At 36.6% G+C, this 25,097-nt stretch overlaps 6 protein-coding genes across 13 annotated transcripts; 3 read left to right on the top strand and 3 right to left on the bottom strand.

The window, feature by feature from the left end:
- Positions 1–109: 109 nt before the first annotated feature.
- Positions 110–3,038, top strand: LOC105683214 (pyruvate kinase PKM-like). The gene is made up of 9 exons (XM_048657480.1): positions 110–172; positions 327–468; positions 554–792; positions 865–1,042; positions 1,122–1,340; positions 1,433–1,608; positions 1,702–1,932; positions 2,058–2,280; positions 2,395–3,038. Exons 1-9 carry the CDS (start codon positions 110–112, stop codon positions 2,607–2,609), a joined length of 1,686 nt encoding a protein of 561 aa, XP_048513437.1. The 3' UTR covers positions 2,610–3,038.
- On the bottom strand, positions 2,639–13,457 carry LOC105683215 (pyruvate kinase-like). Of its 2 annotated transcripts, XM_012395663.3 has the most exons (10): positions 13,220–13,457; positions 12,740–12,784; positions 12,325–12,579; positions 8,317–8,352; positions 5,077–5,421; positions 4,814–5,000; positions 4,181–4,702; positions 3,759–4,097; positions 3,486–3,642; positions 2,639–2,988 (listed from the first exon to the last, which is right to left on the bottom strand). In XM_012395663.3, exons 4-10 carry the CDS (start codon positions 8,341–8,343, stop codon positions 2,976–2,978), a joined length of 1,590 nt encoding a protein of 529 aa, XP_012251086.2. In that variant the 5' UTR covers positions 8,344–8,352; positions 12,325–12,579; positions 12,740–12,784; positions 13,220–13,457; the 3' UTR covers positions 2,639–2,975. The 2 variants fall into 2 exon arrangements, with proteins under 2 accessions (XP_012251086.2, XP_012251085.2); XM_012395662.3 differs by lacking the exon at positions 8,317–8,352.
- A 17-nt stretch (positions 13,458–13,474) lies between these two features.
- LOC105683216 (ADP-ribosylation factor-like protein 13B) lies at positions 13,475–16,078 on the top strand. Of its 3 annotated transcripts, none has more exons than XM_012395664.3 (7): positions 13,475–14,192; positions 14,257–14,327; positions 14,411–14,544; positions 14,647–14,762; positions 14,991–15,167; positions 15,264–15,441; positions 15,515–16,078. In XM_012395664.3, the coding sequence occupies exons 1-7, from the start codon at positions 14,134–14,136 to the stop codon at positions 15,827–15,829; spliced, it is 1,050 nt and encodes a 349-aa protein (XP_012251087.2). In that variant the 5' UTR covers positions 13,475–14,133; the 3' UTR covers positions 15,830–16,078. The 3 variants fall into 3 exon arrangements, with proteins under 3 accessions (XP_012251087.2, XP_012251088.2, XP_048512999.1); XM_012395665.3 differs by having other exon boundaries at positions 14,063–14,192; positions 14,244–14,327; XM_048657042.1 differs by having other exon boundaries at positions 14,063–14,192; positions 14,244–14,544.
- Positions 16,079–16,350: 272 nt separating this feature from the next.
- LOC105683218 (eukaryotic translation initiation factor 4E type 2) lies at positions 16,351–18,182 on the top strand. 2 transcript variants are annotated; one of them, XM_012395667.3, is made up of 6 exons: positions 16,351–16,514; positions 16,850–16,925; positions 17,019–17,261; positions 17,343–17,495; positions 17,580–17,716; positions 17,798–18,182. In XM_012395667.3, the coding sequence occupies exons 1-6, from the start codon at positions 16,495–16,497 to the stop codon at positions 17,832–17,834; spliced, it is 666 nt and encodes a 221-aa protein (XP_012251090.2). In that variant the 5' UTR covers positions 16,351–16,494; the 3' UTR covers positions 17,835–18,182. The 2 variants fall into 2 exon arrangements, with proteins under 2 accessions (XP_012251090.2, XP_012251089.2); XM_012395666.3 differs by having other exon boundaries at positions 16,850–16,934.
- LOC105683219 (motile sperm domain-containing protein 1-like) lies at positions 18,170–22,216 on the bottom strand. The gene is made up of 6 exons (XM_048657043.1): positions 22,091–22,216; positions 21,242–21,418; positions 20,985–21,148; positions 20,743–20,899; positions 20,531–20,674; positions 18,170–20,454 (listed from the first exon to the last, which is right to left on the bottom strand). Exons 1-6 carry the CDS (start codon positions 22,095–22,097, stop codon positions 20,423–20,425), a joined length of 681 nt encoding a protein of 226 aa, XP_048513000.1. The 5' UTR covers positions 22,098–22,216; the 3' UTR covers positions 18,170–20,422.
- A 23-nt stretch (positions 22,217–22,239) lies between these two features.
- Positions 22,240–25,087, bottom strand: LOC105683210 (ectonucleotide pyrophosphatase/phosphodiesterase family member 5-like). Of its 4 annotated transcripts, none has more exons than XM_012395655.3 (8): positions 24,627–25,087; positions 24,256–24,502; positions 24,068–24,166; positions 23,602–23,965; positions 23,306–23,515; positions 22,975–23,226; positions 22,773–22,863; positions 22,240–22,634 (listed from the first exon to the last, which is right to left on the bottom strand). In XM_012395655.3, the coding sequence occupies exons 1-8, from the start codon at positions 24,806–24,808 to the stop codon at positions 22,616–22,618; spliced, it is 1,464 nt and encodes a 487-aa protein (XP_012251078.2). In that variant the 5' UTR covers positions 24,809–25,087; the 3' UTR covers positions 22,240–22,615. The 4 variants fall into 4 exon arrangements, with proteins under 4 accessions (XP_012251078.2, XP_048512996.1, XP_048512997.1 ...); XM_048657039.1 differs by having other exon boundaries at positions 22,240–22,589; XM_048657040.1 differs by having other exon boundaries at positions 22,240–22,589; positions 24,753–25,087.
- Between the last annotated feature and the right edge of the window lie 10 nt (positions 25,088–25,097).

Here is a 25,097-nt window from a genome sequence, read left to right as displayed (position 1 = left end):
TCTACAATTTGAAATTCAAAATTACAAAGTTTAAAACTTCTCGTTGAAAGTTGTATTTCCAAAAATTCAACGACATAATTAAGAGACGCCATCACAATAAATTCTTACAATGTGTTCGGATGACAAGAACCCAGGTCTCAAGCTAAAAAGTCCATGCAGACGTATGCCATGGGTATGTTCAAGTTACAATGAATATTGATATTTTCAAGTATTCGTATCAGATTTCTGTTCCGAATAATCTGCCTCTATGAACATTTTCATTCAATAAAATGAAAATATTTTTTGTTGAATATCTCATTGAAACATTGGATATGTCATTTACGCAGATGATGCGATTGGAAGATCAATTTATTCCCGTTAACCAGCTTGGAGCAGCATATCAGAAAACTAGAATAGACCACGGAATGCGATTGAACGTGAACTCTGACCCAAAAGTCGCTAGACTCACAGGAATAATGGTCACTCTAGGTACCCATCGCAAATCATATTGCTGTTATATTTATGATATTGTTATTCCTGCGACCCTCAATATTGCATTGTCCTCTTCTCTCAGGTGAAAGAAACTCCCACCCGATGGGAATTACGGACATTGTTCTGGCTGGAGCGGATATGGTACGTATGAACATGTCTCACAAAGAACAGAAATGGCATGCTGTCACGGTACAATCCATCAGAGAAGCTGGTAATAGAATTCATCGTTGCAGTCGTGAGGTATTTCCCTTAGCAGTGGCTATGGATTTACGTGGACCAGAAATTCGTACAGGAATTTTTAATGGGGCTGAGAAATCGATGGTAGTTTTAGCTGATTCATACTCCAATTGCTCCTGATGAACCGATATCTAGCATAAGATACAATTATCACAGGGCTACACAGAATTAAAAGAAGGGAATCTTGTGAAATTGATGGTAAATGATGTCATGAAACGAGCCGGCTGTGATAAATGTTTTTGGGTGTCTTATCCGGATCTACCGCAAGCATGTAAGACTGGGGACAAGATTTACATCGATCGTGGTGCTGTTATTTTAGAAGCATGCTGTGTGGGTCCGTTACATTCTAACTGAGTTACAAGCGAAACTGAAGTAAAGTTGAAATCACCCTGTCTCAATTTTTAATATCATAGCCGAGTGTTCCGTCACGTGCAAAGTCTTAAAAGGCGGTAGTGTAAGGGATGAAAAGTTGGTGCAATTAGTAGACGGGGTTCCGGAGTTACCGCAGGTCTCTGAGCAAGACGATAACGATATTAGCTTAGCATTGGGCTTTGAATGTGACCTTTTGATAGTCTCCCATGTGAGGGATGGGCGCATGATATGCGCTGTTAAAGACAGTATCAAAAAAGTCGGTATGTCAAGGGGAATTATTTTTATGTTATACAAATCACGCTACATGATATTTTTTCTCATTATCCCTAAAATAATGTTTACCTCGCATTAGGAATACACCCGATTTGTGTGATGGCAAAAATTTGTTCTAATCAAGGTATGGATGCTTTTGACGATATACTAAAAGTGGCAGATGGAATTGTAATTGACAGAGCTGAAATCGAAGTGGACATTGGACCTGAAAAAGTATTTTTAGCCCAAAAATCCATGATTTCAAAGTGTAACAGGGTGAGTTCTATTCAATTCAGATAATATCTGAGTATATGTATACCCATCACTTACAAATTCACCAATATAATCGATATAATTCACCTCTGCTAGGTCGGAAAGCCAGTTATCATAGCTGTTCGAATAAAGGGAATCGAACCTTCATACACAGAGATGAATGATATTTCGTGTGCCGTTCTTGACGGTGTGGATTCCATATTTCTGGCAACAGGAGATTTAAGTGTTGAGGACACTGTGAAAGTTATTAAGAATGTGGACATTGCTTGCAGAGAAGCAGAATGCGCACGGTGGCAGAGACAAAACTTTGAGGAACTCAGTTACAAGGTGAGTCTTCTTTAGCAGAAAAGAATTGTGGTGAAAAAAAATTCATTGCACTTGATATTTAATCTCAAGTTAAAACTTGAGTCCCGTCATCAATATTATTCACTTACTTCCGCATTGATAAACAGGCTTTGATACCCCTTGATCCAACACACTCTATCGCTGTTGCTGCTGTTGAAACATCGATGAAGTGCAATGCGGCAGCCATAATAGTAACAACAACAACAGGTCGTTCTGCAATGATGCTCTCTATCTATAGACCACGTTGTCCCATTGTTGCTGTCACTAGATACGGTGTTGTGGCTCGTTGGCTACAGATGTATTTTGGAATACATCCCATTCATTATAGAAGTAATACTTATGTAAATGAAATATCTAACTCACCGAAGGGAGAATCCATTATAAACCTCACAATATGTATAAGTATAACTTCCATTTTCCTGATGAATCCTGTTATTTTCTCAGATCCGCCATATCCTGATTGGAGTAGAGATATGGATTCAAGGATACAGCATGCAATGAATCACTCACGCCGTCAGAGATTTGTTGGAGTTGGTGATGCAGTTGTAATAGTTAGTGGATGGCGCCAAGGTGCAGGCTTCACTAACTGCATTCGAATCGTTTATGCATCACCAGGACATATTCCGAATCAATGCGAAGATTCTGAAGAAACTTGGTGAATTTCTGTACGTGCGTATGACGTGAGAGGTTCATTGTAATAATTTATTCATAGACTATAATTATAACATAATATGAGTTCTATGTTTATAGTTGGGTACATACATCCTAGACGTATGTCATTTGTAGTGTTCCACAACGGTGCAACCTTACTACCGAAACTAGCATACGAGAAAGAAACATAGTAGTAATAAAAGTAGTAGTGGTAGTAATAGTAGCAGCAGGTATCTTACATACGACGATATAATTCACTTACGTGGACAGATACACGCAATTGAAGTGAGAAGACTTCCTGAAGCAGATGGATTCCAGCTACGTGTATCGTGGCAGCAGTATACCTAGCGACCAGCACTGTGGTGATCACATACTTAATCCACATTCCTGCAAAGCAAAAAAAAAAAAAAAAATGCTTACTGAAATTAGAAGCGAGTCACAGAGAAAGTAAAGAGGTGACGAAGGAAAATCTGCAAAATTCCAGTTGAAAACTCAAAGTGCTGCGACATGAGTAAAAATACTTTCATAATGACAAGGATAATCCAAGTAGTACCTATTTAGATTTTGCTAAATGTGGTAAAATCTAATGAGATATAATGTTGATGATAGTCAATATTTAGACACGTTAGTTTTAAATTTCTCAATGTACACGGATATTTTTGAGTAATGCAAAATTGTTTCGTGAATATCACCATATAAGAGAATTTGTTACAATAAAAGTTTAGTCTTTGACAATTCGATTGATCATCTGCTGCTGAGGTATAAAAAAATAAATGCTGGGAAGATCTCAGGTGTAGGATCAGACTGTGAGGTCTTCATAGGAATCGGAATCGCTGTCCAGGGAACATATGGGTTCTGAACGAATAAATTCTGGTTCTACGTACACAACGCGAAGAGTATTCGTGAAGCCAGATCCCTGTTTCCATCCAGTCACAACAACGACAGAATCACCGGTCTGGATAAATCCACGACCCTTACCGAAGTTGAGTCCAAACTGAACACGTGCATCAACATCCTTCAACCAGTCGCTGAGCGGAGCCTCTGCAAACGTGCACCATACAAAACTTGAATAAACTTAAGAGAACTTCACAATCATAATTGTTATTCATTCAACATCGGTGAGACATCATAATTATTTTTAATTTTCATCGCATTACCTAAGTAGTGAAGCGGTAGAATACCGCGATACAGATGAGCTTGGCGTGCGACCTGTTCGAATCTAGTGACAGTGATAATCGGACACCTCGGTCTGTACTTGGAAATGAGATGTGCAGATCGTCCAGATGTGGTGATAACGATAATAGCTGAAGCTAGACACTTGATGGAAGCTTCAACAGCAGCTATTGCGACGGCATGAGTAGCATCGATTGGTGGTATGACTTTGCTACAGAGATCGGAGAAGAGCTGCTGATGCCAAATGGCGGCTTCAGCCTCCTTACAAATGTTTGCCATAGTGCGTACACATTCGAGGGGATAATCGCCCTTAGCTGTCTCTCCTGCAATGATAGGTGGCGATTGTTAGTAACTTCAGTTTAGGTACGTGAACGTATTTCCGTCCGAGATACGACTAATAAGTTACCTGAGAGCATGACACAGTCAGCACCATCCAGGATGGCATTCGCAACGTCAGAAGTTTCTGCACGAGTAGCTCTCGGTTTTTTGACCATAGATTCCAACATTTGAGTCGCACAAATTACAGGTTTTCCCTGCTTATTACATCTACTAATCATGCTCTTCTGAGCAAGGAATACTTTTTCTGGTGGAATTTCAATACCAAGATCTCCACGAGCTACCATGATGCCGTCGGAAGCCTCGATGATTTCGTCCAGATTGACCATGCCTTGTTGATTTTCAATTTTGGATATAATTTTTATGTTTTTCCCTGCCTCTCCAAGGATAGCTCGGATCTCTGTGAGCGCAGATCCGTCACGGATGAATGATGCAAAGATCATATCAACTCCCTGATCAACACCAAATTTAAGATCACTCTTATCCTTTTCGGAAACGGCAGGTAAATCAACCGGAACTCCCGGCAAGTTTACGCCTTTACGAGAGCCCAGAGTGCCTCCGTTTTCAACGGTGCATGTGAGTTGGTTGGCACCTGGTAAAAAAAAGAACTTAGAAAAGGTGATAGGTACTCAAGGAGTTATTAGGACTGATGCAACTTTGTTTAACATCAGTAGACTCTTAACAACTATGGAAATATACTCACTGACTTGAGTAGCAATGAGGGAGATTAGGCCATCGTCGACAAAGATGCGATTACCAACTTTAACCACCTTTGAAATATTTTCGTAATCGACCCAAACAATTTGGGCGTTGCCTTTCTCCATGTATGCTTTATCAGTGGTGAATTTGAAGGTTTGTCCTTTAACAAGTTCAACCTCCGCAGAACCACCCTGAGCAAATAAAAGACATAATGTTGTTACAAATACTAATTTCTCTCAACAGGATTATAAAAACCTATCAACTTACTCCTTCCAGAAGTCCAGTACGGATTTCAGGTCCCTTTGTATCCAGAGCAATCGCAACTGGTACATTGGCTTTGTTACGTTGAGAAACATTTTTGTAAGCTTGTCTAACATTGGCAATGGTTTCAGCGTGATACTCGTGGGAACCATGGGAAAAATTCATACGAGCAATGTTCATTCCAGTTTCGATCATCTGCTCCAAGATTTCAACAGATCTGGAAGCTGGTCCAATCGTGCAGATGATTCCGGATAAGCGAACAAAGGATGCGTGAGGCTCAATGTCAAGGGCACACATGTGCTCTAAATGACTTTGCGCGTTCAACGCGACGGTGTTTGGCTTTCCGGCCATCTATGGAAAGAACAAAATTTCATAATTGAATAACGAATCTCTCCTTTTTTTGATTTTTACATTTATGCAGTGGTAAAAAATACCATACGCTGTGGAGATAAAGCCATCTCAGCTCAGTACAATATCGCTCGTGCGGTCGTGAACACTACAATTAATTATATCTACGACTAATTATGGAAATTTACAAACATGTGCAGATCTATCCTCATACGATGCTTTAATTACGATGACTCGGGGAATAAATAGCTCCTGAAGCAATTACCATTTAACGATCATGCGATGCTACATCTATAATGTAAAGCATTTTGACCATTCATAAAAGTCTGGTGCAAGCTTCGTTGTAGATTCATAATGAGAATCGTGTATGTAATAGGGTGGGTTAAAATATTCGAATTTCTCGGTCTACAAGGGAACCCGAGCTCAGCTGGAGTCAGGTAGCCACGGGCACGCGGTTTGTTGTGAGACGTCACCTCTGCTCAGCCCCGAAGGTGACGTCTCACAACAAAGCGCTACCCTGCTGGCTGCTTGACTCCAGCAAAGCTCGGGCTCTCTAGTAGACCGAAAAATTCGAATATTTCGACCCATGCATGGATTGCGACGAATCAAAGTGGGTCTACGACTGAAACCAATCGATATGTCTTATAATTTTTCTGCTCCCAACAGCGAATAATTGATGATTACTCGATCGATTCATGAGTAAATGATTTTGGCTTTCAGATTTGGATTCCTGAGCTGATTATACGTGAGATTACTCTTGAAGAAGCAAAAATAAATTCGATTTTTGAGCAAAGAATAAATCATTATTTTAATTGTGTTTAATATGCTTTTCTTACGTATTTTGACCTCAGGAGTCCGAATCTGAAAGAAAAATTGATCCATCTCTGAAATTGACCGAGTTATCGCCAATTTTCACCTTTTTGGGGTCAAAAATAAAAAATTCATTTTTTAGTCTATATTAATGTAATTTGAGCTCAGGAATCCACATCCGAAAGAAAAATTGATCTATCTTGAAAAATGACCGAGTTATCCCCATTTTTAGGCATTTTTTTGCATAAATTTGCGGATATCTCGAAGGGAAAAAATCGTAGCTCAATTTGGACAACGGATTCGTGTTCCTGAGGTCAAAATACATAAGAAAAGTGCCATACGATCAATTTTAAAAAATAAAAAATTTTGGTCAAAATTTGAGATTTTTCCAAGGGGTACCCCTTACGATTTTTTCAAATTTTGGCCAAAAATTTTTATTTTTTAAAATTGATCGTATGGCACTTTTCTTATGTATTTTGACCTCAGGAACACGAATCCGTTGTCCAAATTGAGCTACGATTTTTTCCCTTCGAGATATCCTCAAATTTGTACCAAAAAAAGCGGAAAAATGAGGATAACTCGGTCATTTTTCAAGATAGATCAATTTTTCTTTCGGATGTGGATTCCTGAGCTCAAATTACATTAATATAGACTAAAAAATGAATTTTTTATTTTTGACCCCAAAAAGGTGAAAATTGGCGATAACTCGGTCAATTTCAGAGATGGATCAATTTTTCTTTCAGATTCGGACTCCTGAGGTCAAAATACGTAAGAAAAGCATATTAAACACAATTAAAATAATGATTTATTTTTTGCTCAAAAATCGAATTTACTTTTGCTTCTCCAAGAGTAATCTCACGTATAATCAGCTCCGAAATCCAAATCTGAAAGCTAAAATCATCTACTCGTGCAATCGATCGAGTAATCATTAGGTGGTAAAAATTTTTTTCAACCCACCCTAATGTGTAATATATGGTCACCATAAAACTTTCAAGAGGGCAGAACGTATGATATATAGATATGTATGTAGAGAAAGATTAATGAAATAATTTCTACGTAAGAGGAAAAGCCTTCGACCATAATGAAACAAGTCTTAGGAATAGATTTCATATGAAATGGAATACCAAGTGTTGTCCTTGTGGAGGATATCCACTTCGCAGATTTTAATTTAAGGCGTTTTCCATTTTCTGTTTCTTTTCCTCCGCTGATACGGAGACCGATATATTTATAGAAATGTGACGATGTATTCAAGTCGGAGTAAGTATCCTCATTTTGCAGTGCCAGATAATTGCAGACTATGGTATGTGTGAATATGTATGTACACATTTAATTAATGATCGCAAGAACTTCGACGGAAAATTGTGTATCGCTCTGTGCATTTTGAAACTCAATCATGCAGCGTCGCACTCCGTGTGGCAATCGGTTCGTTTTACAATCAATCAATACCCTATTATCTTTCGGAGGTTCGATGGGAAGTTTCATCGTGTAAGAATGGACCGCTAACGTACGTATACAAGCCAGCTGATTATGTAAAATAGGTGAAATTTGTTTGTACTCGTAGGAAATACGGGTGGACGCATATCAAGCGCTCTATATAGCTGTAAAATCTAAAAGATAAAAGAAATAAAAAATGTAATGAAAAACCAATCAACGACGAGATAAAACGCAGAGCTAGTTTACAAGAACAGGAATATGAGATCAGGCACTATCGCTTTGCTAATTAATTGGATACGTAATAGCATCAGGCATAAAAAGATAAAATATTTGTCTATATTGGGGCGATGAAAATGTGCAGGATAATTGAAAGAAATAACTAGAACAAAAACTGAAGTAAGAAAAAAAATGAACAGAAAACGGATCGGGATATCATATGTGTGTTCTGGATAACTATCGATTAATTTTATCGGTGTGTTTTTACGGGAACACTACGTGTATTTACAACGCAAGGTCTTTGCTGTCATGCGTTTCTCTGGCAACGATTATAAATCCTAATAATTCAATAAATGAAATAAATAATTAAATAAAATCTACAGATTTCAAGAATTTGAAAATAAAAGCGGTAATTCCATTTGCAATTGATAGAAATACCTTATCGTCGGTGGTAATCCAGACCATATCGGCGGGCTGCGTGAACAGAGTAGAAGCACGTATTAATTTAAAGTGTAAAAAAGTCGGAGATTTTGAGTCTGCCAAAGGGGTGACTACGGCAGCAAATTGTGCGAATGCTGCGCGGTTAAAATGGGAAATTCGACTGCACCAGCAGATGGATGAGAGTTGTGCGAATGCGCACCGAAAGGTCTTTTGATACAATAGAAGCATCGATGTTCAAAAGCAGGGTCGCAGTTTTCGTTGTTGGTCGTTGCCGATCAGGACGCGATATACATCAGCTAACGTAGCCGGTCCTCGGGTGGCAAAAATAACTGACCAACATCACAGAAATCTGGCGGTAGTTTTGATGATACCGCACGTGGTTTTATGTTTGCCCTGCGTAATTCGCGTTGCTAATTTACTTTTTGTTTTTTTTCTGTTATTTTGTCTTCTTCATTGATGAATTATATCATGGGATTGCTGCAGCAAGCCCTCACCAAAAGATGAGGATATTTCGTCATTTTATTTCATCACAGATTTTTGTTTTCCCTCCTCTCGAGGATGCGCTATGTATGCGGAAGTTATTTAATTTGTATGTCAATCAGAATTAAGATCAAATTATTATCCAATATCAGATTGACATTGAATAGCTTAATAGCTACGCTTTTCACACCGCGGCATGACCTATTCGTGTGACATAGATTGTGTTAAAAAAGAGGAAATTATCTGCGCGTGACTTTCGTCTTAATTTTTATAATTTCATTTGACCTGCAATCACGCCGAGACTTTCAACGTCACATGTCAAGCACGTGAAAAATAATTCTTGGCAACCATACGATTCGGCGTGTACAAGCTCAGAAAGACCAAAGAAGAATCGAAAGAGCCGACGTCTACATTCATAACTTTTATCTCCTCGAATGTTGAAAGGAAATAACTACAAACGTAATGTTCATTCGCGTCCAAAAAAAATATCGTCGCTTCGACAACTTGAAAGAAAATTATAATCAAACTGAAAATAAAATTCAATCAGAGTCAACTGATAAAATTATCCATTTACTCAAACTTCTTCGACTAAGGTACGATTGTGCCAATTGATCAAAGATAGATATGACGAATTATTACACGTGTGATCTTGAAAAAAGCCTGCATCAATTTAATTTTAATCGCAAGGCAAGGGGCATTCGCATAGAATACGTTGCCAACAGAAACTGACCTGGATCCGTTGGTTACCTAATAGTAGACGTATATCTATGGACGCTGTATACATGTGCACATGAGATTTGTTACCGGTATTACTACAGGACGAGGTTCATATACTTGATTATATTCTCAGTAGACCAGGTAGCTAAAAAGATGATCAAGAAAAAACCGATCACATTATACAGATCTGAGACTGCAGAATTTTTAGGCGAAATACTTGATCGAAAAAATCAGCCGCTGCAGAAGGTCTGACTATATAAGGCCAAGGTATTTCTTCGTCCTTACGAAAGGTATAACACAGAAGATCGGTTGTCTGCAATTTTTTTTCATTCTCCCTTCTGTTCTCTCTTTCTTCTTCGCTCTCTCATAACGTCTGAGTGTAGTATATAGGTATAATTCATGGAAAGAAGAAACCTTTGTTGGACAGCACTATAGTTGCCAGCTATGTTGTAACGCAAGGGCGAGTCTATGCAGAATGTACAGGGTGTGCCATGTATGAAACAGAACTCACAATCAGTTATGAAAACCCGGTGTTCTATGTGCAAGCATAATTTTCTTCGTTGTACATTATAAAAAAAAAAAAAAACAAATATGTATGTCTAACAGCGGTACAATTATCTCATTATTGTTTTGGCCACATTAGTTCAGTTATGGCAGTGAGGTGGAGGAAAATTAGCATAATGAATCGGAGCAAAATTTGACAAAAGTTAGCAAATTGGTAGTGTCCACAACAGTATCATATAACATAGTCCGATATATTATCACAATGATACTCAATTTGCCACGACAATAAGTTTATTATTTCATAGTGTTCAACTCAGGTCAGATTTGGGTATTAAGTTAATTGGTGGTAAGTTTAAACCTTTGCACTATTAATTGGTGTTGATTTTGGTACACGATGTATCGTGCGCCACAGCAATGAATTCATGAATGAAAATTTACTTGTTTTATCGGAGTTAAATATGTGATTCATCGTGATGTATGATTATACTGAACACATATGTATGATAGATTAAAGCAGCTCGGTATTCGAAAGCCGAAATATCAAGTCTGGAATGCAGTATCAGCGTATATAAATACTAATTTTAATTTTATCTGCTTTATATGTGCGGCAAAACCATACGTTATGCTCGCAACATGTTTTGTTTATTCGATTAATCTCCGAAGACTCATAATTGGGGAAAAAATGATATGTTCAACTCGCGTGATGTCAATGAGAATGAATCTGCGGTTCTCGATACTGCAGATCCACGATGCTGATAAAAGAGTCAAGGCTGATAACTATATATAGACCCAATAAAATACATTCGATCACCACTTTTATTGTATCAACTTATTTACGAAAATTTGCAGTGTTCATATTAGCTACTCTTTTAGGTACAGAAATCATTTTATGTTCTGTACAAATCATTCCAGCTGTTCACATTACATAAAATAGAATTCGGAGCTGTGAAACAGGATCTATTGTACGGTACACGTATCAAAGGTTCCTATACTTTAAATTGAAATCTGCATTTGACTTTCAATGTAATTATCATACAGTCGTTAAACACTATGAAATGAAGGCTACGATAAGGAGTGAAATTCTTGTGACTTATTCAGGCTAACTTCTTCTTGACCTCATCTCAAAGAAAAACAAAAAAAAATAAATACCTATTCATTGCTACCGAGATGGCTACGCGAATTGGGAGTGCAAGGTGTTTTGTTACCTTCGTTTCTATTCCTGAGGAATAATAAATATTACCATTTGCATGGAACAAAAGAGGTCCTCCATTTGTAATTCTTGATTATCTTAAATGAGACTTCTTTTGTACGAAAAAAGATGTCGAAATTGAGAAGAGAATAAGTTAAGGCAAAAATCAAACGGTCATCGGTAGATGAAATGGCATACAATTCACATGGATACACGTGACATAAATCTGTAAAAACCAAGTAATCCGGTGATAAGGCATTGCGATTTTATGATCCCGTCTATGTATGATCGGAAATAATTTATGTTTAAACTATAGCGTCAAGAGATAAGTTCACGTGAATGTATCGTGATACATTGTCGCGAATCTCCGGAGTTCTTACGTAATACTACAGCATTTCCATGCGATATGAGTTGAACCTCCGGTGCAGAATGCGATATAAGTACGGACTTGCAGCCTCCCGACATTAGAACCATAAATCTTACTAGTGCGAAATCCCAGCAGCAAGTCAAGTCATGAATCCCACCGCTGGTCTTTTTCAGAAGTTGAAATGACTAAAATTAATTATAAAAGTTCATGAAAATGCATCAACTGGAATATTCTCAGACATTTCTAAGGAATATTGCAACTGTTCTCACTCAATATCACAAACGATATTAGAAATTGGATAACGCTTGTCCTAACGCATGCGTGTATCGCAAAAATACAATAAAAAAAAGTATTCTACCACTTGCTCCAAATTCTAATCATAAGAGTGTAACTCTTCAGATCTACATGACATAAACCAGAACATTGTGTCAAATTCACGATCACTTCTAATGATCATTAGCCACGATACGAGATCTAAAACTATTACTTGAGTATACTATCGACGTTTCTATTATCCTGCACATGTAGATATAACACAGAGACCGATGGAACCAGAAAAATAGGCGATCTATATGATGTCGAGAGATTCAGAAAGAATTATGGCAGCATTTCGTGTTAATGCTTGTAAAATAAATGAAATTACCTCTGTGTTATGTTTCTCTGCAAAATCTACTGTCAAGGATCTGAGGAGATCCGAAGAATCGATTGTTCTCCCATTAATTTTGTGGAATAAATCATGTGATCTTACCTTGATTGTAACTTTCGAAGAACGGTGAAGAAGAAACGAAGAGAGAATGCTTCCAAAGTTCGGTGTTACGGTACCGTGGGCTTGTGTCAGACTGAAGTCTGAGGACACGGAAGGTCACTGGTCACTACCACTTCTACCGACACCGTTGGGAAGGTTAAGTATGATGACAGCGCCCTCTTTTACACCGTCTAATGCACAGTGGTGTGGCTCAACGTTGTCTCTGCATTTGGCTGTTCATCGCGATCGATAGCGGATCTACGTTTTGAAACAATTAAAAAATAAAAATCCTCAGAAGAAGTTAGGTTGCTGAAGCTCTCAAATTCTGTACGATATGAGATGTCATTTTATAAATCATACAAGCAGCACTTATGACATTTCCTATCCTGTGACATAATATATGTAACACCCAACTCACCATGGAAATTGAGCAATCCCGCTTACTGTAATTTCTTCTTTTTATCTGAAAGTACATATTTGTTAAGTCTTAAAAAAGTCCTGTACAGCACCTGATTTTATCAGGTAGCTACATTAATACAAACTTGAGCTTGGAAATGCTTAATCATATAGAAGGAGAAAATATACTTTACTAAAGTTCGTTGAACGATTAATTCTGAAGGTTTCAATTTAATAAACCAGTTTGTATTACGACGCTCACCGGTCTTGTGAACGTGGATCGCTAGTCGAGTATATTATTGTATTATTTAATTCTCAGTATTTTAAGTCGAACTGCACCAATTCATTACAAAACGCAGGCTGCAACAGCATGAGTGACAACGGCGACCAAACCTTGACTTACATATATAAGGCATGCCCCGATGCATGCAATAAATTACAAGCTATCGGTTATAATTTTTCATTGGTAGGAAATGCATGTATGGACTGATATATCACTGACCTTTCACGTTAGTATGTCGTGCAGTATGTAGATGTAGAATTTTTAATAAGCCATACGTATATGTTGATGCGATAGCGCCGATGTATAATGTATAGTTTGAAGCTTTGAATTTGAACGCCGAATACCACTAATCTTTTCCTTATCTTTAGGCACGTAGTGTGATGATGCGTGGATGATGCAGATATCACCTAACTATAAATACATAATCCATATATTTATATTATTGTTCGTATCAGCTGCTTAGCTAACGATCCGAAACGCAAATGATTAAATAGAATAAAATTGATTAAAAATTTATCATAACGCGCCACCGCGTGGTCACGAGCGCGTTGTTCTCTAGCATAATGCTTTGGTAGATTTCGGATCATTAAGCCAATGCAAGACCGAAAAGATTGGCGAATTTCTGAGCCAAACATATTTGAACTTTCGTACTTGCTTTGGTGCTATTTTGAGTTCGTATTCATTTCATTTTTAAGTCATAAAAACTTATTTCTATAACGATGTAACATACGTACGATGCTTTTCAAGTTATGAGATACTCACGATGCTCAGAAGGGGAGTCAATTGTATGTTTCATTTTTCTCAAAAATCCATTTTTCCTACTGACAGGTTGACGTAGAAACCAATTTATCTTACCAGTGAAAGCTTTTTCAATTTCATCGGTGATTCTTCCGGAATATTTCGGATGTTCTGACGATTTCTTTGGGTTGACTTGTCAGGCAACAATGAAGTCGTTTTCAAGGGATGAAAGCACCAATTAAACTAGCGACCTTCGCCATCTGTGGGTGATACCTAAAATCATCATCAACCCTAGTTTTATTAAAGCTCACAACAAATGTCACTCCCAAAACAAAATATACATAATCAACTGAGGTTATAGAATTCGTCTGATTAAAAACTGAGTGATTATAGAAATGGGCAATTGCATTCGAGCTATGCTAAAGAAATTCCGAAGAAAATCTCGCTACGAAAAGTGGGTAGCTAAATCTGTTCAACCCTTGGAAAAATAAAATTAACGCCACAGTATTTTTTTTCAGAAACATTGTCTTACTATTAGTGGGTCTTGATGGTGCGGGTAAAAGCTTAGTTCTAAATCGAATAGCTGGAGGTAATTTCAGTCATTGATAGAATTGATTGTCAAAATTGGTCATATGTATGATTAATCAACCAATGATTTTGTGCCACTTGCAGATATGGACCCAAATGTTGTCCCGACTATGGGTTTCCGATCAGTCTCATTAAAGTACAAATCCTGCAATGTTAAGGTTTACGATATCGGTGGGAGCTCACAGATTCGTTCCATATGGCCCAGATATTACAATGACGTATGTTTGCCCACATCGATCCGGTATCTCATGTCACGCCTAATCTACAAACAATGTTAAAGACAATAACCCATGGATCTTTTTCTCTGTAATAAATTCTAGGCGCATGGTCTTGTGTATGTGGTGGATGCTAGCGATACTTCCCGTCTCACAGAGAATCGAATGGTTCTTGGAGAACTAATATCGCATGAAAATATTTCAGGCAAACCATTGTTATTGTGAGAAGAATAACTATACATACTTCTATGCACTCAAACTTGTCTCTCACCAAACTTCTCGCTCTCTAATTTGCTACTTGTTATTCCTTACAATATTGTTTTTGCACAGCTCTAGCTACAATACTTCATAGATTTTTAAACCAGCTATTGTATATGTATGCATTATTTTCTATGGCATATATTCCCATATTGCATTGAGATTCAATTCTATATCGATTTCTGTTGCAGGCTGGCTAATAAACAAGACTTGAATGGAGCACTAGATGAACTAGATTTAGTGGAGAATTTGGATGTTGAACGTGTTGCTAATACGATGCGATGTCCGACCCGAGTGGAAACTTGTTCCTGTTTTTATGCAGTAACAAAGTCCAAAAAAAGCACAGAAGGGATCATGAATGGTTATAAGTTAGTTCCTAAGTGCTTCACAAACTGCGAATAATATTTCTCACTTTTGTTCCAGTGGAAGATACCGAAATTGACATCTGTTTTCTGTTTGTTCAGATGGCTTCTGAATTTAATAATGAAAAATTATCAAACCCTCAACAGCCGAGTGCAAGAGGTACCAACGAATGGGAACGGTTTAATACACCGGGTCCTCAGTTCGTCGCCGACACCGTCTCAGACTGTATCCATAAACTCAGACCCCTTTAAACCTATTCATACATTACTACCGCGAATGGTAAATTAACGGATATTCCGTTGAAGGCCAGATACCGTCACTGATATTCAAATTCAAACTGTTTATGTTACAGGAGCTCTCAAAGTCATCGACTAGTATCAGAAATAATACAAGCATGAAACCGTCACCGTTAAGAAGACTTTTCGCCTCGTACACGAATAAAACTACGCCTTTGCCAGTTGGAGAGGAAACAATCGACTCTGATCAGATTTTACAACGTACAGATTGTGACCCAACAATATTCCAAGTAGCAAATCACCAGTCAGCAGAAGTGGTTCTGGATCCATTGCGAATACAACGACCAGCTAGTCATGCAAGGCCTTTTACAGCTCCTAATAATACTTTGAGGCCCAAAACTGAGCTATCCATCTCAGTAATACAGGATTAATAACGTAAAATGAATGACAGTTATTTGACATATTGACTATTGAAATATGGGTATATGGTGCCTTGTTTTGTACGTGATTTTGAATTTACTTTGTTGTAGCCTTTGAGTAACTATTGTACGTAAACCGAACAATAGGATAGTATCAGTGATTGTACAATGTTGTCTACGACTAAGGCAACACGTAACATACGTGATGTGGAAACTATTTTGTATAAAAATAGTAGATTATATACTTTTGGACATGAAAAATATGCGTGTTAATTCAATCAATGATTCGTTAGGTATATTCTTTTCAGACCAAGAGTGTAATCGGATTCGTCAATTCGCCGATACTTCGACAATATTTACTTACTCTGATAGAAATCTCATTAAATCCAGTCAACAGTCAAATCTTTCGACATTTTACCCATTCTTCAGTCAACACATTTGAAACAGCCGGGGTGCACGCATAGGTGGTGCAAGGCAGCAGCCTCAACGATAATAAAAACTGGGCGAATGTCCGACAGTTACAATTGTACCAATTCACAAAAATAAAAATATTGCAAGAGAAGTAACACAAGGAAAGCTTTTATATTTTTAATCATACGTGTTTAAGCATATTGTTTATAGTAGTTTAATCAGATTACATATATATATATATATATATTTATACCTCCAAACAAACCATGTCCAACAAATTTGACGCGTAAGTAATGTCTCACTGCTATTCCATTCACGCAATGTATACTAATTCTATCGCCATATGCACATCAGGGGTTATGTTTTGGGTATCTTGTATATAAAACTAATCTATCCTTAATCTGTCGGTTACCAGCCATGTGTTGATCACCTCTTGCAATATTATTGGATATTAAATTTCAGTTTAGCTACTTTGAACACTTCCATGCAATCATAATAAAAGAATAGAAACATTTGTCTTTGCTAGTTTCTGAATCCAGTGAAAGTATTTTCCTGTGACTAGATGAGAGATTTTTTATAATTAAGAATAAAAATAAAATATTACTTTCATCCAAAATGTAGCTTGAAGACGAGCGATGACAGCGGAGATGATGATTCCCAGCCTAGGGATATTCAGCGAGCTGACAAAGACACATTGGTTTGTTCTGTAATTATCCGTTTATCAATCTTGCTAAACGGTGTTATATTATCATTAAACTGTGACAATCATGTAAATTTACTTGTGTTTCAGCCTCCCATAGAGATAAATCCAAACGAGCACAAGCTACAATACGCATATTGCTTATGGTACAGTAGACGAAATCCTGGTAAGCAGACAAATATTCAAAGTTATGACCAGAACTTAAAGCTCGTTGGTAGGTTTGCCAGTGTAGAACAATTCTGGGGACTGTACAGCCACTTGGTCAGGCCCTCCGAACTCGCTCTACAAACAGATTTCCACCTATTTAAAGCTGGAATTAAACCCATGTGGGAGGTTTGTTTAATTCATTACAGAAATGCACATGACACATAAGTTTTATGTTAATGAATAATCATGTGTTTGACTTTACCAAAGGACGAAGCAAACCAGAGAGGAGGAAAATGGATAGTAAGATTAAGAAAAGGTTTAGTATCTCGCTGTTGGGAAAATCTTGTGATGGCAATGTTGGGTGAACAATTTATGGTTGGTGAGGAGATTTGTGGTGCAGTTGTATCTATACGATTTCAGGTGATAAATTTTTCTTCCAAAAAACTAATCGTTCAGCTAATAATCTAATTTTCATACCTAATATAACAGCGCTAATATTTTCAGGAAGACATAATCTGCGTTTGGAACAAAACTGCATCAGATGCTGCAACTACGGCTAGAATTAGAGATACGTTGAGGCGGGTGTTATATCTTCCTGCCAGTGCCTCAATGGAGTACAAGACTCACAATGACAGCCTCAAGTGAATATATTTGCACTTTATCAATCGAATGTAATTGTTCAATTGATGTACTGAAGTAATCAATCTGAATTAATCTTCCAGGTACCTTAATATGATACCGCAACACCAACATCACTGACTGAAGCTATAATAGATTGTCATTCATTAGAGATTATTGTGCTAGTGGGGCGTAATGTTCGGAAGCCTTGAATAAAAACCATCTATTTCCAAAGTTGTCTGCAGTTTTCTGACTGCTTATTAACTACACAGTGATCTCGAAATACGACTGGGAAACCGTTCTCGAGTACAAACCAAAAGCAATTGTTCTAACAGTGTGAAGTTTTTACAAATCATGTATACCATCACCCTTACTTTTCGATTGACGGACCGCTTGCTCGGTTCGTTTCAATTGATAATAAACAGCAAAAAACTACCTGACAGTGAACAGTTGATTCGAAATAAAGGTGATACTACTATTAATTATCAATCTGTTGGATGCGTTTATTAATTGTGCTGTTCATTAATTATGCAATTGTTCTATATATTTTTATATGTTTACCTTAAGTCTTTTTTTTTTATATCAATTATCACACATTTCAATCACGTTTCATATGAACTGTTAGCAGAAGAACTTTTTATCGCATCATTGAATTACATTCTCATTTCATTTCATCAGACTAATCTGAATTTTGGAACTTTGATTAATCATTTTTGAAGAATATTGATTGTCGGACTCCTTCACTATTAGACATGCACCAAAATGATGATTGGTTTAACACACAATTAAACTGTAACTTTGATTACTGATTAGCTTCTAACGTATCATGGATGTGTAAGTGTTAATTACTAGTTAGAAGACAGAGTTTCAATCAGACTAATCGATGTAAATAGTAATACATTGGCCAACATTTAATTGTCATTCATGGTTTTTGGAATCACGTATGATTCATTGATTGGGGGGGACTCGTATTCGTTGTCAAAAGCATTACCTTGATTTTGCATTTCTTGAACTACTGTTTAACGAATATTACAAAAATGATTCCGTGGTCGATTTTAATTGACATCAATCACGCCCTACTTAGCACATTTTTTCGTATTGTAAATACGAGCCAATTTTTTCCTGCACTCCCAAGGATTAAGCGGTGTGCAAATCCCGAAAGTTAAGATTATGTGTGAATGCGAAAGAAAATATAATGCAGCATGGATTTACCACACCACGTAAACAGACGGCAACAAACGATTCTTATTTATTGTATAGAAAATAATATAGCATTGTTCTGTTTACCTCTCTGTAAATGTATAATATAAATTTTTAAAAATTTTCCCTTAGTAGATTGTTTCCCACTCCATTATATTACCCTCACAGTACGAGATCCTGTATTTTCTAGATGTCTCTAAGTAAAGCTTTAGCATATTCATGAGCACATGCGTGAGCGGAAAAACAGCGTTCAACGAATTTTTCATTTATTTTTTTTTTTTTTTTTTTGGCTTTATAGTCAGTCTTTCTTTCAGAACACAATATTTTATAGTGGTATAAATATTTATTATCTAATGCACAGTATACATACTACGTACACAAATGCAGTGCAAAAACGTTCTTGAAATTAAACTTCACACGTTTATAGATGGGCGTGTATGTTTAGCACACTATTCTCTGATCACACCCGTATGTGTACGTAAGATATGCAAAAGAGTTTAATAAGGAAGAAGTATTACTCACGAGGTAAAGCTTTTCCCCAGAACGGATTGGTTTTACGGATTTACAGGTATAGAAATAGTCATTTTACATCCCTACATTTTCGAGGAGTGTAAAATAGAACGTAAATACTAATTCAATGCAAATAATCGATTGAATTATCTGAAATGACTTTCATATGCTGTCGCACATAGGTATATCTGTAAAATCCAAGCTATGTACTTGACTAAGACTCTCAGTATTCAGTTGGAGATACCATATCTTCCAAACTTACGGTTAGTTTAGTTGTCTATGATTAGGATCACTCATAGCATACTTACATTAAAGTTGAAATATAAATAATTTTACAGGTAAAAATATACGTACTTTAAGCAGCATTAAAAAATTACGGTATATCAATAAAGAGTAATGAAATACATCCAAAATCGTATTAAAATGAATAGTCTGGAAATCAATGTACACTGTTATTTATGTATGTAAAACATACGGTAATAAAACTACAGTACACTCTGTACATGCGTAATTATCGATTTCTCAAGACTATTAGAATGAAGCCGTTAAAAACGGTCTTTCCCCGAAACCCGAATACACAAAATTTCATGTCCATCAGATAATTAATTCTTTGAATTCCTTCCACTATTTTGATTTAAAAAAATTTACTATTACTGATAATACGACTTTTCACGATATCGAATTGTTCCTACAAAACCATTTATCTGAAAAACCGGCATCAGAGTTTTTCATGTCGCCGTTTTCGAATACTAAGGGTTTGAAATCGTAGATCTATTAAAATTCGAAAAAGTCATTTTCAACCAGAACCAATACCTCACTTAACAACAAAGGTGATGAAAAAAAAAATTAAATTTATGGACTAGTGCCAGGCATACCTGTGAAAAAATTTTCCCCTCTAAAACTACTTGCAAAAATCTTACATTAATTGTGCATACAATATACATAGAATATATATATATATTATTTCCTCTGTAATTGTTAAAAGTTTTGTCTCCAAAAAAATTATCAATAATTTCACATTATAGCCTTAGTACAATTATTGTGACCATACCTGGAATTGATTAAAATAGAGACGTTCAATAAAACATAGTAGAATATTAATGTTTGGTTATTTTTACCCTACTCACCTAACACGAACGAGAATATGAGTTTGAAGTTAATGGAAAGGTGCAAATAGTCTGGAATTCTAGGACTCCGCTCTCCTTCTGTTGGCAACAATAATGCTGCTATGCAAACTAAGCCAGCTATCAATGCCACATAATTAGTTCCTCCTGAAAAAGAGTAGTAATACTTTAGACCCTATTATTTTGCAAATGTTTTTTAGGAAATCCATGCGTACTCTCAATGTTTCTGTTCTGTGAAGTCAGTGCATAAGAATGTTGCTGTTTTCCCTCATTACTAGGTAAATGTTGGAACATTTCCTGATCTAAATTTGTCCTCTCGGAAGTCTCAGTTCCACTAAGCAGCCTTGCCTCCACATCTCGCTTTCCTATTCCCTGGTAAAATGTAAGTTGAAGGTATTGCCTAAAAATATTATCCACAGTGTTTCCAATTAAAAAATATTTTTTGCATAGGAATTACCTGTTTTGTTGGATGCTCTTGCATTTTTATTCTGAATTTATCCACCACATTACAGTTGGCTATTGTGAGGGCTGTATGTCGCACAACTATGTCAACAAAACAATGCGCCTTAATTATCCCCTCTGGATCCACAACTTTATATTTATTGGGCGCAGTACTTAGCACTGAAATTATATGCAGAGGTAATGACAAAATTAATATCTGCACGGTAAAATGATGTATCATAAAATAATGAGCAAATACAAGTAAGAGTTCACCTTTAAATTTGATTGGTATATCGTAGGGGTTGTATAGGGTCAAGACCTGTTTGTGGGTTGACTGATCATCTAGGAAGAATGTAATACTTTGAGGAAAAACAAAGACTGGCACTTTTCCAGGAGTTACTGCTATTGGAGGTTGCATCGTTTTCGCTATTTTGAAATGCTTCCATACACCTGCAAAGATAATAGTTCATAGCTCAATTGACCTTAACAGACTTTAACTGATTAATCCATGGAAATATGGACACAGTTTGTATATCAACTTATTACAAACAAATGGCGCAGGTTATGTAGTTTAAGTCTGCTTTGTCTTCGATAAACGAATTGAAAAGTTTAATGTATACATATTCATTTGGACGTGTAAAGCACAAGTCATTGGCATAGAAATATTCAACAGTTTTGCATTTTTATTCTGTGAATGAGTTGACCCTTAGAACTCAACGATCAACAAAGCTGTAACAACAAAAGTCTTCTGCTGTGAAACCAACTACATTTCTGTATCATCTGGATGATAGATACTTAATTTTCAAATGACAACAAAAACTTACCTTCGTTTTATAATCCGTAAATAGACTGCAAAATATGGTCAACGTTTATTCACAAAATAAAATTCCAATACCTAATTAATGTATACAGTTCACGTCTACAGCGACATACGAGATTTGCACATTTGCATTGTCGTGCAGAGCTGCGTAGATCTGACGGCAGAGCGAAATAGCTGTCTGTCAACGATTTGGGGACAATTTTTGCTCCGCTTACATTGGCGGGAGAAATATGAATCCGATAAAGGTCTGACACGACCGATAAGAGAAACCATTCGAGTTTATTTCAATCAACAATTCTTACCCCACATTTCTTGTCCGCAAAATGCTTCCAGGTTGCAAGCGAAAATAGAATAGGTACGTACATCCGAAATTATTGCCCTGTATTTTTCTCAACAGTGCCAAATTCTTCAGTACAATACAACAGATTAAGAAAAATAAAAATTATTCCACTTTGAGATTCCTCTATTATTTATTTTTAGAATAATAATTAATATATTTTCAGTTTGCTAACTGCAATTGGTTGACTGAAGAATCTTCAATCAATGATACATTGTACTGCATTCGTGCACCTTAGAACAAATACGTACGTCATCGTTTTATCATGAGAGGTCAGCAGTGAATCAATCACACAATCGTAAGTGCACAAGCTTGATTTCTCACATTTTACGTACTTTGAACGTATTTACTGATATCTAGCGCTCGAAGAATCATTCAACTGAGTACTAGTCAATATTCAGGGCTCATCAAACTCAGGATCTTCAGGATAAAAATATTCGTTATCGATATCTTGTGTCGGAACGCTAGGGAAGGAGATCAAGTTCATAGTTCATTGACTAAATTCAGTACTGAAAAAGCAACAGAAAAACAGAAATAAATAAGAAATAAATAAGAAACGCAAATCATACTGCGAAATTCGTCATTCTTACACTAACGGCCGACATAAATAAAAATCCAATTGTGTTACAATTATGAAAGATAATCACCTGTAATATGTACTCGATTTCTCGGCCCTCCATCGCTTAATGAACCAAACTAGCACACAGACAAATCCCAAGAGTACCAGAACTCCAATAACTGTAAGCAATGTAATTCCTATAGTGAAATCATTTCTGATAAGAACTGTCAAGTGAAATGAACACTTCTGTATTAAATAATTCATGAACACAGAAGAGAACTAACACTTACTTATTCCTGTAAGTTTGTACGTTGTTGTGGAAGCTGAACTTTTTAGAGCATCTTTTACATTATCAAAGGTTCCATTCGTTGGCGGACAGGGCAGGTCTAATAAATTACAGAATAAGGGAAACAAATCTACAGTATGGAAAGGATCGATTGTATAATGTTTTTTGAATGATGGACCGTTTCCAAAAAACATTGGACGCATGGATTCTTCTTCGGGGGACCATCCATGAAAACCAAATTCTGTTTCATTGGTAGCTGGAGTAATGATACAGAGGATGAGCACAAAGCATAAGGCACAAGTAATCAAGTTACAGGATCAACTAATGTAACACACCGGTATAATTCCATTGCTTCTCCAGACCTCTGATGTTATTCCAATAATCTTGAAACACGTACCCGATATCAGCTATAACATATATTGGAGCTACTCTAGGATTTTTGCCATAATGAAATCTATCTGGAATTTCTTCCCTTTTAAAAACGGTAAAATGTCCAAGTTCACGTTTTGCTCTTAGTAATTGCTCATAAACTAAGTCAAATTTTCCTGCAAGAAATTTATATTTTGAAACAAAGCGTAAATGAATAGAATATTGAAATCAGAAGTATTTATAGAATCAACGACAAGCATACCAGCAGTAGGAAAAATATGTAGCCCTGGAGAACCATCAGTAATCTCATAGTCGGACTGATTGACGAATTTGTTTAAGTCTATTATACTACTTTCGGTCACTGGTGCCATACCGTGATCACTCAAATATATGACATTGATATCTGATAGTCCATTAACAATCAACTTATTTTGAATATACCTAGTGAGATTATCTAATCGCCGGAGCGTCTCCTTAAAAGGACCAGAATCATATGCATATGCATGACCATGCTCATCTGGTTCGCTCATGTACAACATCCCAAAATTGATTGGCGTGGTTGGATGTGTGAACCAAGATATCAAATCGTCCACACTAGTAAGCCAAGGCGCATTTTTATCAAATTTCTGAGGAATGAAATTGATCTTCGAAATCAGTACTTACTTCAAGTAGTTTTTAATCATTCATACAACTTTTATAATATTGATGAGTTTTATTCTTTGGCTCACCCTTTGAAATGTGGGAAGAATATCGAGGAACTTGAAATTACACCCAGGCCACATCATCACTCCACTGTGTCTGCCTTCTCCTGCTTTTTCATTAACTATCTGAAAAGTTTAGAAAACAGTTTAATGAATAAAAACTTTGAATCGATTCCTTGAAATTTTTAAAGCAAGAAGGTGTTAAAAATACTGACCCAAATTGGTGCTATATCATTATTGTAATGAAACAAATAATCACTGCCTCTTTCAATTTTTCCACTTATTGGATCTTTGATGGTGTTAGCTACAACACCATGGGTTTCAGCGTAGAAGCCCGTAGCAATTGTATGGTGATTTGGGAAGGTCTTTGTGGGATAAATATTATACATGTAATCTGCATGAGTCCCTTCATCTCTAAGTTGGTCCATATAAGGGGTCATGTTCTTTTTAAAATAGTCATATCTAAAAATTATAAATACAATTAAAATTGAATAACATATGCGATGGCACAAAAAAGTGGATAATTATGTAATTTGCTACAACACAAGCCAACGGTAAAAGAATTGTGGTAGTTTTTTTCCAATACCTAAAGGCGTCAAATGATACAACAAGTAGCTTCGGATGAGGTGAAACCGATGATACATATTTGGTTGTAGAAATAAATAAGAAAAACAACAAGTGTGAGGTTACGATCCGCATTGCAAAGTTACACCTTAACCTGCTGTCGACTATCTTCTGAGATTTTGCAGGCTGATCAGCATGTTTCATTCAATGAATGGTTAGGGGGATTTTTACATTTGGAAGGAGACCTTCAAATGTGATTTGAAGGCTGTTGCCCACTTTCCTGCACTATATTTGGAACATCATTAGGGATACTCACTGATCTGAGATCTCTGTTTACCCCCACTAATTTCTGGTTTACCCAATTCTCTTTGGTGACATCACTGACCTATGCCCGAGCGTTGAATGCGATTAAAATTGCACAATGTCGAATATCGCAATTTTTAAATGGCGGTCATTTAACTTCGCGCGAAGTTTAACTTAAATGACGTTTCGT

This window comes from Athalia rosae, chromosome 6, assembly GCF_917208135.1.
Source record: "Athalia rosae chromosome 6, iyAthRosa1.1, whole genome shotgun sequence".
Taxonomy (NCBI): Eukaryota; Metazoa; Arthropoda; class Insecta; order Hymenoptera; family Athaliidae; genus Athalia; species Athalia rosae.
Note: the sequence above shows the minus strand (reverse complement) of the source record. Positions and strands in the feature narration are given on the sequence as shown.